This window comes from Muntiacus reevesi, chromosome 8 (genome assembly GCF_963930625.1).
Source record: "Muntiacus reevesi chromosome 8, mMunRee1.1, whole genome shotgun sequence".
NCBI classification, from domain to species: domain Eukaryota; kingdom Metazoa; phylum Chordata; class Mammalia; order Artiodactyla; family Cervidae; genus Muntiacus; species Muntiacus reevesi.
This window is the reverse complement of record NC_089256.1, coordinates 44178021-44191386: the sequence shown is the minus strand read 5'-3', so window position 1 is coordinate 44191386 and position 13366 is coordinate 44178021. Positions and strand designations below refer to the sequence as shown.

At 37.2% G+C, this 13366-nt stretch overlaps 1 protein-coding gene and 1 non-coding gene across 4 annotated transcripts in view; one reads left to right on the top strand and one right to left on the bottom strand.

Moving 5' to 3' along the window:
- GTF2E1 (general transcription factor IIE subunit 1) overlaps positions 1–13366 on the bottom strand; it is a 38604-nt gene that overhangs the window by 24652 nt on the left and 586 nt on the right. For all 3 annotated transcript variants that reach the window (XR_010664210.1, XM_065942855.1, XM_065942854.1), the window contains exon 2: positions 8795–9272. Coding sequence is in view for 2 of the 3 variants with exons in the window: in XM_065942855.1 (XP_065798927.1) it covers positions 8795–9242 (448 nt within the window). In the remaining variant the exon portion in view is untranslated. The remainder of the gene's footprint in view (positions 1–8794; positions 9273–13366) is intronic.
- Positions 1477–1612, top strand: LOC136173879 (small nucleolar RNA SNORA70). Its single transcript, XR_010664347.1, has one exon. It is a non-coding gene; the product is annotated as a small nucleolar RNA SNORA70 (small nucleolar RNA).

Genomic DNA, 13366 nt, shown 5'->3' with positions numbered 1-13366 from the left:
AAATGGAGACCTACTTGTTGGGACGAGAGGAAAAGAAGAGGGAGAGCGAAAGAGTTTTATACAATTTTAACTTTCTCCCAAAATAATAAATGCAACAACCAAAATGAATCTGGGGCATGGGAGGAGGGGAGAAAAAGGACTGGGAACAAAAGGAAAAAAAAAAAAAATCACATTCAACAAAATTTAAATGTAACACTTTCCTTTGCTAAAAACAGAAAAAGAAAATTTAGATGACGTCTATAATGCTGGCCAAGGTCTTTGACTTAACTGTATACTCATTAACACATGGGACTCATTTTAATTATGCAAGTATTTAGTCAAGGGAACAATGAATAAGTACAAGTAAAACAAAAGTGAAAAAATTGTTTATCCTCCTTAGTTTAACAAGAAGAAAATGCTATGGAAATTTATCACAATTGAGGAAAAGGGATGAGGACGTTATGAGTCAAATCCCCAAATAATTAGACATTATTTGGATTGTGTTTTTCCCTTCTTCATGCAAACACACAATGAGTAAGCCATTGGCTAATGCCTAGAGTTCACTGTCAAAGATCTGCCAAACACATTGCAACTCAGCCATTTTCCTACGCCCCCCCAAAAAAAAATCAATCCATCAATCAAAATAAAATAAGCCCAACTGTTTTGATACGCTACAGGTGCTGCAGTGCTGAAGCAGAAGTTATGCTGCAGCCCAAGTTCTCCAGGCTGGCCAAAGAAAGAGGAAGGATCAAATGTTTACTGCTGCAGAGCCCTCACTCCAACACAGTGAAACTAATGTCCCAAGGATTTCCCACATTCTGCCTCCCTAAATCTTGCCAATCATCTTCTGAGCTGCTTTTCTGGAATTCATATTCTACTGGGGAGTGGTGGTGGCTTAGTCACTAAGTCCTAACCAACTCTTGTGACCCCATGGGCTGTAGCCCACAAGGCTCCTCTGTCCATGGGATCTCCCAGGCAAGAATACTGGAGTGGATTGCCATTTCCTTCTCCAGGGGATCTTCCTGACCCAGGGCTCGAATCCATACCTCTTGCATTGACAGGTGGATTCTTTACCACTAAGCCATAGTCAACCTACTCTAGTATTCATGGGCTTCCATGGTGACTCAGACAGTAAAGAATTCGCCTGCAATGCAGGAGACCTGGGTTCAATCCCTGGATTGGTACAGAATAGACTGACCTTATCATTTTACATATCCTTAAAAAAAGACCTACAATGATTACAGGATTTTCCCAAGGAATAGTTATTAATATAGCCCAAGACTGGAAGCAGCATTAATATAGCCCAAATACACGGTCACTTTGCTATCTCATAGGCACTGCTTAAAAAACAAAATGAAACAAAAACAACCTCTGAAAATGACATAGCCACTGAACACGCTGATAATGCAAAAAAAGACCCACTGAATTAATAAGTGCTCTGAAATACCCTTACAATATGAACGTAAGTTGGTCAAGCATTAATAACCACAGCTGTCACAACAACAAAATATTTCATTAAAAATCACTTTCCCCATGGAGGTCTGATGTGCAACGGCTGCAAACAGCACCCTCCCCGGTAGTGTATACAGTGCGCTGCATATATAGGTTGCCCTAAGGGACCCTAGAGACAGCTTTTTCCGGTGGACATTCAAGTCTGGCATGCTGTCCTAGACAAGTATGTACAGTGCCTTTGGAAATCCCCAGGGCACAGTGGCTATGGTCCACACTGACCAAGTCATACTGTCTATCAGCACCAAGCTGCAGAAGAGGCATGAGATTGAGGCCCTATTCAGGGCCAAGTTCAAGTTCCCTGGCTGCCAGAAGATCCACATCTCCAAAGACTAGAGATTTACTAAGTTTAATGCAGATGAATTTGAAAGCATGGTGGCAGAAAAGTGGCTCATTCCAGATGGCTACGGGGTCAAATACAACCTAATCGTGGCTCCCGGGAAAAATGGTGGGCCTTGCACTCACAAGAGCCTTGGCACTTTCCCTTCCTTACTCATGCCCACAAATAAATCCTATTTTACTATCAAAAAAAAAAAAAAGAATTCTCTTTCTTTCTCAGATTTAGCTTATGGAGGAGGGAGGGTGGGGTGGACTTGGGTATATAAAGTAAAACTTTATATAATCATAAAACTTACCAATTGTCAACGCAGAGAAGGATGGAAAGAGCAGGGACTGGGTTGAGTGGGAGAGGAAGAAAAACCAGGTTTGCCATTTTAGTCTATGTATTTTGAGTCTTTAACAAGTTTACATTCATATATTAATTATTTATTTTTAGAAGGAAGAAAACAAATGCTATTTTGAATCTCCAAAACACTCAACTAACTCCCTCTTAATACACAAAAGTTACATAATCATCCTTGGGATATTCTTTGAAAGCACTATCAAGTCCTTTGTTAAAACCTTTATAACTCAAAATCTTAATGGGTGTATCTATTAAAATGTTACACCAAATACTGAAGTCTCAAAAAGTTACCCTCTATTCTAATTTCCAAACTTCTTTCATAAAGCAAATTTCTTCAGTTTAACCAGACAAGGGTATGTGCATGAAAAAAAGGAATTGCTATTATAAAATAGTAACAGATATGATAGGAGCATAGTTATATATTTTATACAATTATTTTACCTACAATAAAAATGAATTTGAAAAACCAGACTTCAGTAATCTACTGTAGAACATATAAGTTACACTGTAAAATATTCATTCATTTGCATGAAAAAGGAATAAAAACCTAAAGCAGATTTAATATGCTTTTAAATTCAGAAGATCTCAACTATATTAATGATGTACACAATACAATTCCACCCCCAAAACTTCAATCAATGAAATTGGCTTCTGTCTTTCCTTAAATCAACACATCTAGATTTGGTCTAATCAGGCATTATTCCTAGATTCTGTAACTCATTATAAAGGGGAAAAAAATATACTATGCCTGGGAAAGAAAACAAATTGAAGTGTAATACTTGAGTGAATACTAAAGGAAGTTTATAATATATTCTCTGAATTAGGCCTAAATCAAATTTATCTCAACATACAATGAGCAGGCAAAAAAGATTCTCATTTTGATATGACTATTTGAAAGACAATAATCAGTAGAACATTGTACACCAGCATCAAAACTAAAAAGCAACTCTTCACAAATGAGTTTGCTCCTATGTAAAATACAAAAAGCATCAAAATACAAAAAAAGATAAATCACAGATTTTTTTTTTTAAGTTTTCAAACCTTTAAACAAATTAAAAAAAAAAAAAAAAATCAGCCCTAAAGGTTTTGGTGGAAAAGTTAAGGGTAGAAGAGGTAAGACACTTATTCCTTACTTACTCTAATAATCACCTTCCTTTGGCCCCATCACCAATCTCCCCCAGTTCACACCTCTGAGCTTCCCAGTATAATTTTCTAATGAACCCATCCTGAGCAAAGATTTCAAATCAGCAACTGAGCAAAGCAATCCTAGAAAGATTCCTCTTTATGTCTGCTTGTGTTTTTAGCATTTCAGGAATTGAACACACCACTTATCAGACATCTTGTCTTAAGTAGAAAGAGATGGAGAGAGGAAAGAGCAGCCTGCTCTATGAAGTTAGTAAACATGAAGGCAACAAGTCTTGGGGCTTCCCAGGTGGCTCAGTGGTAAAGAATCTGCCTGTCAATGCAGGACACTAGGGTTTGATCCCTGGGTTGGGAAGATCCCCTGGAGAAGGAAATGGCAACCCACTCCAGTATTCTTGCCTGGAAAATACAATGGACAGAGTAACCTGATGGACTACAGTCCAAGGAGACTCAGAGTCAGACATGAACCAAGCACGACACAAGTGAACAAGTCTTGAACACGCTCATGAAAACAGGACTCTGACAGTTTTAAAATGTTAAAGGAACTGAAGAGGAAGTTCAATGACATAGGAATCAGGAAACCGATCTGTCTATATCAAAAAGCATATCTACAGTCACAAAGGAAGGAGGGACTCATGATTTAACCCTAAACTTAGAAATTAATATCCCAAGAAGAAAAGTAGTTTACTTGAATATTCTGAATGACCCACAACTAACCACTGAAAGAGGTCCATTTCCGCTGTTGGCTATTTTTAAGAGTTATTCATTAAACACCTCTTTTACACTAATCCTAAACTCTGACTCTTAAGTCTTTTCCAAGGAGCCACACAAAAGGTGAATCCCCATGAAAGCTATTGTATCTCCCCTACACTCAATCTAAAATATTCCAGAAATCTAAAACATTCCAGAAATAGCCCTACATTATTACTCGAAATATCCTCTAGAAAACAGACATGTGTATAACTACCTCCACACACTTTTAATGAATTGAACTAGATAATCTCTAAGCTCCTACTTATAAGATTGTATTAAACACTCATTTATAAGATTCTTTAAAAAATTAACTTATTTCAAAGTTTATTTAAAATGGGACCCCCCCCCCCAATCTCTATGTGAATTCAGTAATAGGGGCTTTCCTAACTATTTCTAACCCAAACACCTAGCAATTTTATCCAACCCACAATAAAACTACACTTATCTGCCTTTACATAAGTTAGAAAACTATATTTCTTTAACTTATTAACTTTTAACTTTTTTAACTTTAATTTTTTAACTATAATTTTAACTTATTTTTTCAACTTTTTTAACATTAATATATATATTTAATGGGAATAATAGTATTCCCATTGCTAAGAATCCTCTTAAGGAAAAACTTAAAAAACAAGAATAAAATGCTATATGCACAAAAAAGTATCATACCTATATCAGCCAAAAAAAGAACACTAAAAGTGGCCCAAAGGGGTGGAAAGGAAAATACGGGAGAAAAATAACACCTAAAAACATATTTAGAACACTAGAGAGAAACAGGAGAGTTGCTGCATTAAGATACCAAGAGATCACAAACTATTCTTTGCTATGACTGCAATCATAGATAATACACAAAAGGCTGGTGGTTTTGAGGTAATCTTCTTGTCTTCAGAACTTTTTCTGGCACTATGGCTATGTAATTTTTAAATTAGAAATGGAAAATATTTCCATATCATCTAACTTTTAACACCTAAAAAGAAAATAAAATCTCCACCTCCCTTCTGGGAAAACATATTGCTGAATTTAACTTACAAGCATCATTAACAATATCATGGTGGTTGAGATTACAAAGTAGAAATGCTACGTCTATCCTCATGGTCAGAGGCTTGCTAAATCTAAAATATGCATTTATAGACCACAAGATGTTATTTTGCTGATTGATGGGGTTTAATGCCATGATACCTTTGTTTTCATTACAGAAGACTCCCATATTTCAGGAAATAAAACAACTGGTTTTGTCTGATTAAGTTTCTGAAACCAAGGACTACTGGGCAAAAGCTAGACTATTCCATTTTAATAAAGTTAGCTATACATATCAAGCATCAAAAATTTGGAGTTCAACCCCAGAACACCAAAGACAGAATCTAAGTGGAAAGTATGGAAAGAGACTACACTCTTTAGGAAAAAGAGATGGGGGAGGGAAAAGCTATAAACTAAAGTGAGAAATCACTGGCTTATATGTGAATTAACACTGGTAAAACAATTCTTGCCAGACCCAATTTCCTGGCCCCAGAATTTCTGGATACTCATCTAGGAGTCACTACTCTCTGTCCTGTGGCAGAGTTGACCATACACAATTAAGAACTTTTGATCAAGGAAGAAGTAAAACCTAGAGGGCTTCATCTAATTCCTGTGTACCATCTATTTACTAACATAAATCACAGTGTATAAACCTAAGAACTGTTGAAATGGGAAGGGAAATAGAAGCCCATTAGATAGCACTGTCAGAAATACCATTAATCTCTAACAGCAACCAAGAAATAAAATAGCATTGAACAGCTCTAGCTGAGAATGAAAACTGTACCAATTCGAATAGAGTATATTAACAGCAGAAAAACTTCCCTCCTTCTCCTCTGATACACATACCAAACATTTATTTCCCGTCTTCTTCAAAATGAGGAGGAGAGAAATGAATACTGAGCAAAACAGGAAGGAAACAGATGGGAAAAGACCAAGATTTCTAAAGGGAATATACAGAAGAACAAGGGAGGGTGTCGAGGTATTAATAGTGGAAAAACAAAACCAAACCAAACTGACAAGCAGATTGAGAAGTCTAATATCACCCAATCAGCATATTCTTTCCATAAAGGAAAAGGTCAAATGAAAAACCAAATCATAAAAAAAGGCAAGTACTTTCTCAGAATGGGGATCCCCAATGATTAAGAATTTTCAATCATGGTATCTCAGGCTTCACTAAAGGGACATTACTGCCAATTAAGCTGACTATTAGTGTTGGCTGATCAGGGCACCCTCCCATGAGTGATACAAATGTAAAGGGACTTACTCTTGCTCTGCTGAACCCCGTCTTTCTAGCTTCATGTTGACCATAATCCCTGTATTAAGAATACAGTGAACAGAACAAGCCTCTCTTCACACTGGCCACAAACAACTGTTTCAGTTTTAGCTCTCTTTTATAAAATGTTTTCATGCTCCCTGATGCTGCTAAGCTAAGTCACTTCAGTCGTGTCCGACTCTGTGTGACCCCATCCCTGGGATTCTCTAGGCAAGAACACTGGAGTGGGTTGCCATTTCCTTTTCCAATGCATGAAAGTGAAAAGTGAAAGTGAAGTCACTCAGTCATGTCTGACTCTTCGCGACCCCATGGACTGCAGCCTACCAGGCTCCTCCGTCCATGGGATTTTCCAGGCAAGAGGACTGGAGTGGGGTGCCCTTGCCTTCTCCTTTCATGCTCCCTACTCTATCTCAACTCCCTCATACAAATAATCTTGACTGTATTTGGTTAGGTCACTTCTTCTACAAGCCATCTGTTAATTACAATTAATTTCTTTCAGACACAAACCCTAGGTAAAATTTGAAGAGCATCATTAATCAAACTCTTGAATACTGATATATAAGCAGTGGGATAACTTCCTTTTAGAAACTTTCATGAAATTAAATAAGAATCAAGTTGAGTAAATGTAATAGAAGCATATTACTTTAAATTACCCTCTCTGAGGGACTGGATAACACCTTCCACTGCAGTCAAGAGTGACGAAGACGACCACTGTAACACCAACATCTGCAGAAAATCACAAAACCAAAACCCAGAGCTCCTTTAAGAAATCTGTTACAGTAAACAGCAAAAAAATCATGAGACTTTCTAGTTTATTTCGAAAGAGCTCCAGATAAAATCTACAATCTTCCTCGATAGTACACTCATCAATACTCAGGATGGTCAAGATTTTCTTGTAACTAAGACCTCTGCTAGTCAAGCCCTTTTAAAGTAAACAGTTAGGTTTAAACAAATTAAATATTTAACACAAAGGTGAATTCTTTAAATGATTTTTCATCCAAAATGACTGCTTCACAATAGATAAGGAAAAAAGTCATAGGCCATCATGCTCTTTTTGCTAATAATCTTAATTGATATTGGTATTATTTCCCATTAAAAATCTTTAAAAATTCTTTACAATGTACAATATATAATATATACACAACTAAACATGTACACAAACCTGTAATTTTTTTTATAATAAAGCATTTCATATGTGAAAAACTTAGATTATATTTTTAGACAGTTATTTTAAAGTCAGATCTATGAATGAGAAAGTCACCTGTATTTCTGAATTCAGTCATAACAAAGGGACAGTCTAACATAACAGCAGTGATTCTTTCTATAGATTTTTACAGATTTTTAATACAAAATTGATCTACTGAGTAATTAGTAAAACTATAGTCTCTTTTCCAATTTACAAATAGCAACACAACTATACAAGTGAGCAATTTAAAGTTTCTCATGTTAATGTTAGACGTTGTATTTTTAGAAAACACGTTTTGTAAATTCTGTGTTGATCAGAAAAATCCTTAAACCTAAGTATTTAATCAAATGAAGCAAATAACTCATGGTGACAATTCTATCAATGACTGGCTAAGAAACTAAATATATATTGTTAACTTAAGGGGAAAGGGTACTCCCTCTTATTTCATCTGGTTAACTTTTACTTATCTTTTAGGTCCCTGCTATTTAACTTCTTTCAGAGACCTTCCAAAAACCAGATTAGCTGCCCCAATTATGTCCTCCTGATAGCACTTTGCACTTCTAATATCCAAGTATTTAAGTACTAATAATAAGCATTTATCATAACTGTCTGGCAGTGATTGGCACAAGAAGGTGCTCAAATATTTGTTGAATGAAGAGGTCAAAAGTAAACTCAGTAAAGTCAGAATAGCCTCAAAGTGGTAGAGAAAATAAATCCTTTAGATTAGGCTTCAGTTGTAAATAAGGGATGGGAGTGGAAGGAGAGATGGAAGGGCCATGGGTGAAAGAATAGTCCATGGATGAGTAAACTCCCTTGTAAAGGAGAAATGCTTTGCAATAGCGCCTAAAAGTAGTATGACAAATAGGACATTAAGACTAAGAATGACTATATGCTTACTTACACCAATATATTCACTTTTATAATGATATATAGAGCTTCCCAGGGGGCGCTAGTAGTAAAGAATTCACCTGTCAATGCAGGAGATGTAAGAGATGCCGGTTTGATCTCTGGGTCAGGAAGATCCTCTGAAGTAGGGAATGGCAACCCACTCCAGTATGCTTGCCTGGGAAATCCCATGGCCAGAGGAGCCTGACAGGCTACAGTCCATGCAGCCACAAAGAGTTGGACGCAACTGAGCACACAATGATATATATAATCAGTTTTAAAACTATATAAATCAATTTAAGATAAAGGATATACACTTTATTCTAAAAAGTTACTTAAAAGAAAGATTCATTAACTGGAAAAATCTCACCTGTCATGGGATCAAAGAGCTGATTAGCTTCTAAGTCTGTAAAAGTACTACTACAGACAGGACATTTGAAGGAAGCCCGGTTGGTGGAATCTCTCTCATCAGTTTCAATCCTCCTTCTCATGTGATCCAATTTATATTTTACCACATTAACAAGAGTACGATAACTGATAAAGTAGTAGTTGTGGCGAGTGGTTTTCCCATCAGCAGCAGTCTCTACCCTCATTCTGCACTTGATGAACTTGTCTCCCTTTAAATTATTCAAGACTGATCGAAGTTGCTTCCGATCAAATTTGAGAAGCTCCAGCATGTCCTCCTCTTTCACACAGGGGTTTCGGATCAAGATGTCCAAGGCCAAAGCATGCTCAATGCCATAAAATCCCCGGATCACGTACTTGGCTAACCGCTTGAATGCTGCAGGAACTTCAGTGACGACATCTGGATCTGCCATCTTTAGCAGCAAACTTCAACTTTAAATGTACTGTCAGAAAAAAAAAAAAGAGAGAGAAAATTAGCTAGAATACGGACAAAGCAATCATTTTAAATCTAAAAAAATCAACCCATTAAGTAGCTGATAACCAGTATTCTTGGAGTGCCACAAAAGTACTCAAAACGTTGTTTTTAAAAGACTTATAATGCCCAAGCATGTAACAGAGAACAAGATATTCCTCTAGAGTACACAAAAGATCACACCTAAAAAGCCTGACATATTTTCTTAAATGGTTATTTTCATGACCTACAGAGTGTTTAATTCCAAAAAGCAACATTATTTATAGCAATGATATACTGTATCAAGCCCATTTTATTTCAGAAAGAGAAACACAAAAAGGCTAAACAAAGTCTCATTCATTGTTCTTAAGGCTACAGATCTTTGGGAATGCTGGGGGGAAAAAACCCTGAGAAACTTAGTTAGCAGTTAGCATATTCTTTTAAGTGTCTTTATTTCTTTTCTTGAGTAAAATTTTTCTACCAAAATAGATTGTAGGATGTTCTACACAGTCATGCTCTCATAATAAACTCATAAGAAACCAATAAACACCTAAATGACCAGTTGGGGTGTTTGGAAAAATTACTGTTATAAATCTGAAAGAAATGAACAACTACATACTGCTTTACCAACCTTGAAAAGATAAATGACCAAATAAGCAAATGCTATTCAGTTCTTAACAACAACAACAAAGACCAAAATATCCTTAAATACTGGATCCCCTGCAGGACAAGAGAAGCTAACTGTACCCAGAGAACGGTCTTCTAGAAGCCCAAACCAGCATGAGCTAGACTTCCATGTGATTGTTAAAGAGCCTGGGATTTGAACTTGTGGCTGTGTGATTCTAAGCAAATTCCTTAACAACTTCAAGGCACACTTTACTCTCTGAGAAATAAAGATAACATCAACTGCCTCAATAAGGTTGTGGTGAATCAATGAGGATGTAATGTGCTTAGAGTGAAAAAAGTGAAGTCACTCAGTCGTGTCCGACTCTTTGAGACCCCATGGACTGTAGCCTACCACGCTACCCCGTTCATGGGATTTTCCAGGCAAGAGTACTGCCAAAAGTTGCCATTTCCTTCTCCAGGGGATCTTCCTTCTCCAGGGATCAAACCCGGGTCTCCCATGTTGTAGGCAGACGCTTTACCATCTGAGCCACCAGGAAAGCCCAATGTGCTTAGAAAGCACTTGTTTATAATCAAGTGCTTAAATATCAATTTAATATGTCCCTACACTAAAAGGAAATTTCTAACAGACATCCTGTTGAACTGTTTCAATAGGGAATCATACTATTATTAACACTAGTTCCTCCTGACCCTTTTATTTAAAATCAGTAGTTATTAACCCTATTAGATTTAATACCTCTTTTTATAAGAAATATCTTTATATCCACAGTACTATAAAGGTATTTCTAAATAGTCAATAACATACACATACAGGGGGAGGGATATAATACCTGACCTGTAACAAAGGAAAAATAAAAGGAAATAGTTATAATACATATTTTGGATTACAAATATTCAGGCACGATGAAATATAAGAGATAACAAAGTAGCACCTAGAACCAAACTTGTGGTCCTTGAGGCTTTCTGTCATCCCAAGGCTTAAGGATGCCAAGCAAGTATCTGGGCTCAACACCAAAGCAGTATCATAATATACTAACAGACGTATTTTGTTCTCCTTTCCAATTTGGTCTATATGTTGTACTTGAACCTACTTTTTGGGGTCATGTTTTACACACTCAACAACTGGCAGAACACAGTATGTGCTTTCAGAAACAGACCAAAGGATGGCAGACGAATGTAAAGATAACCTACTTTTCTAGTATTATTTCCTACTATTATATTCCCCATCCTGACCTTCTACCCCATATACTCCATTTTCCAGGCCAATGACTCTCAACCCTGGCTGTAAAGCAGAATCACCCAGGGAGCATTTAAAAATACCCACCCTGGACCTGTTCCCAGAGATTCTGTTTCAGCTGGTCTGGGAGGGCCAGATTAGGCATCACACTGACTTTTTAAAAGCTCCTTAGGTGACAAATATACAGAATAAGTCCCTGACTACTGCTACCAACAAACTGGGTACCTAGTTATTACACACCCCCACCAAAGCACATCCCATATGGGGAGAGCCCTGTACTATGTATCATTCAACCTGTTACTTTTGCCTGAAACATCACAGGGGGCACTAAAGATTTGAAAAAGGGAGTGACATGATGACTCCAATAGGTTTAGGTTTTGAATCCCAGTTCCATCATTTCTTAGTCCATGACCCTGGAAAATTCTCAGTCTCCATTTTATCAGATTAACAGTGCCTTCCTCATAGCATTGATGTGTGAGGATTAAATGAGACAATTCATATGGAAGTAATGATATTAAGAGCTATAGTAATCAGACTTACACTATGAAAGAGAAGAAGAAATTACCAGAGGACAGGATGAATGAAACTTATTAGAGAAACAAAATCAAAAGGCCCCAATAATATATTCCAATAATATACTGGAAATGGAGTATTTTTAAAATTTTAAATAGCTATTTGGGGTTCCCCCCCCCAGTTTTTTAATAGTGATAAAATATACATAACAAAATGTACCAGTTAAGCATTTTTAAGTAATAATTCAATAATGTTAAATACATTCTTAATGATATCCACCTATCATCACCAACCACTTCCAAACTCTTTTCATCCTGTAAAACTAAAGCATTGTATCTATTAAACAATAATATACAGCTATTTGATTTAAGCCACTGTAACTGGAAGAAAAAAGTACTACTATGAGAAGTACATTAACTCCTGAAGAGAAACAGATTTGGAAGAATTGAAGCAATCAGTGTTAGTTGCTTGTCTTTGAGGAAATACCACAGGATATTACTGTGAAGATACCCAGGAGGCAGCTGAGCAAATGAAACTGGAGCTCAGCAAAGAATCACCTTGTTCAAAATCTCTACATTCTAAAATCCTCCTTCCTGACCATGTGTTCTCTCCTTTTCTGCCTCTACTCCCCTAATTATGCTGAATCTCCTCAATCTCTGGATTTCATAATACTGAGCTAAGAGGTCTCAAACTGGCAACATCTACCACATCACTTGATTCAAAGAATGTTTTGAAAATTTTCTGAATTACTGGCCAACAATTAAAAATCATGAGATTTCACATTTCAGTTTTCAGACACTCTTGAAAATTGGAAATATCTGAGGGAAAAATGTGACCATGTTCCCACATAGAAACAATTAACTAAAGAGCAGTTGACACTTCTAAACAGGGAAGGAGTTGGATTGGCCTCTGTTGACTTCTGAGTGTGTGACCTCTGGAGACCAGCCCATGTTTCTTTTTTTTTTTAGCCTCGGAGTTCATCAGTTACCTCTCAGCCTCACCTATGACCCTACCCAGCCCAGAGCCCCAAATGCAAGTCGGTTGTTTCTGAACCATTATGTATTACAATCATACAAACACTGGGCACAGAGGTGGAGAAAAAAGATGAAATGAATGCACTCTCTGCACTTGGTCTATCCTCCTCAGTCTCATTTCCAGGCATTCTCCAATTCCACAGCCACACATGCGTTCCCCACTTCCAGGCCTTTGCACATGCAGTTTTCTCTGCCCCCACAGCTAAGCCTAAAGTCCCTTCTCCTAACAATCCGTCACATCTCGAATGACATTTCCTCTGAGACATCGTCTCAGGTTCCCCTTAGTAGATGAAATGAACCCCCTTTCACAAGTTCCCACAGCTCTTTCCCCTTATTTTTTACAGTAAACCGAATACAGTGAACATACTTTCTCCATATCTACCTCGGAGACCAAGGGTTTAATCTTGTTCACCATTGACTTTCCAGCATGTGCCACAGCTGGTCAAGTGTCCCACAAAACTTTCAATAGATCCGCTAAGCACCTGTTCTTCAAATATGCCCACCCAGCTTCCCCTCAATTCACTTCCTCTACTACGGCTTCCAGAGTAGAAAAAGATAGGGTATTGGAAACCCTCTTCTTAAACTTCAGATGGTTTTAGGGAGGAGGTGACAGCATCAAATTCGTGTTTTTAAGGGCTTATGCAGGCTGCAGCGTGTAAGAGAAAAAATGGAAGGAGT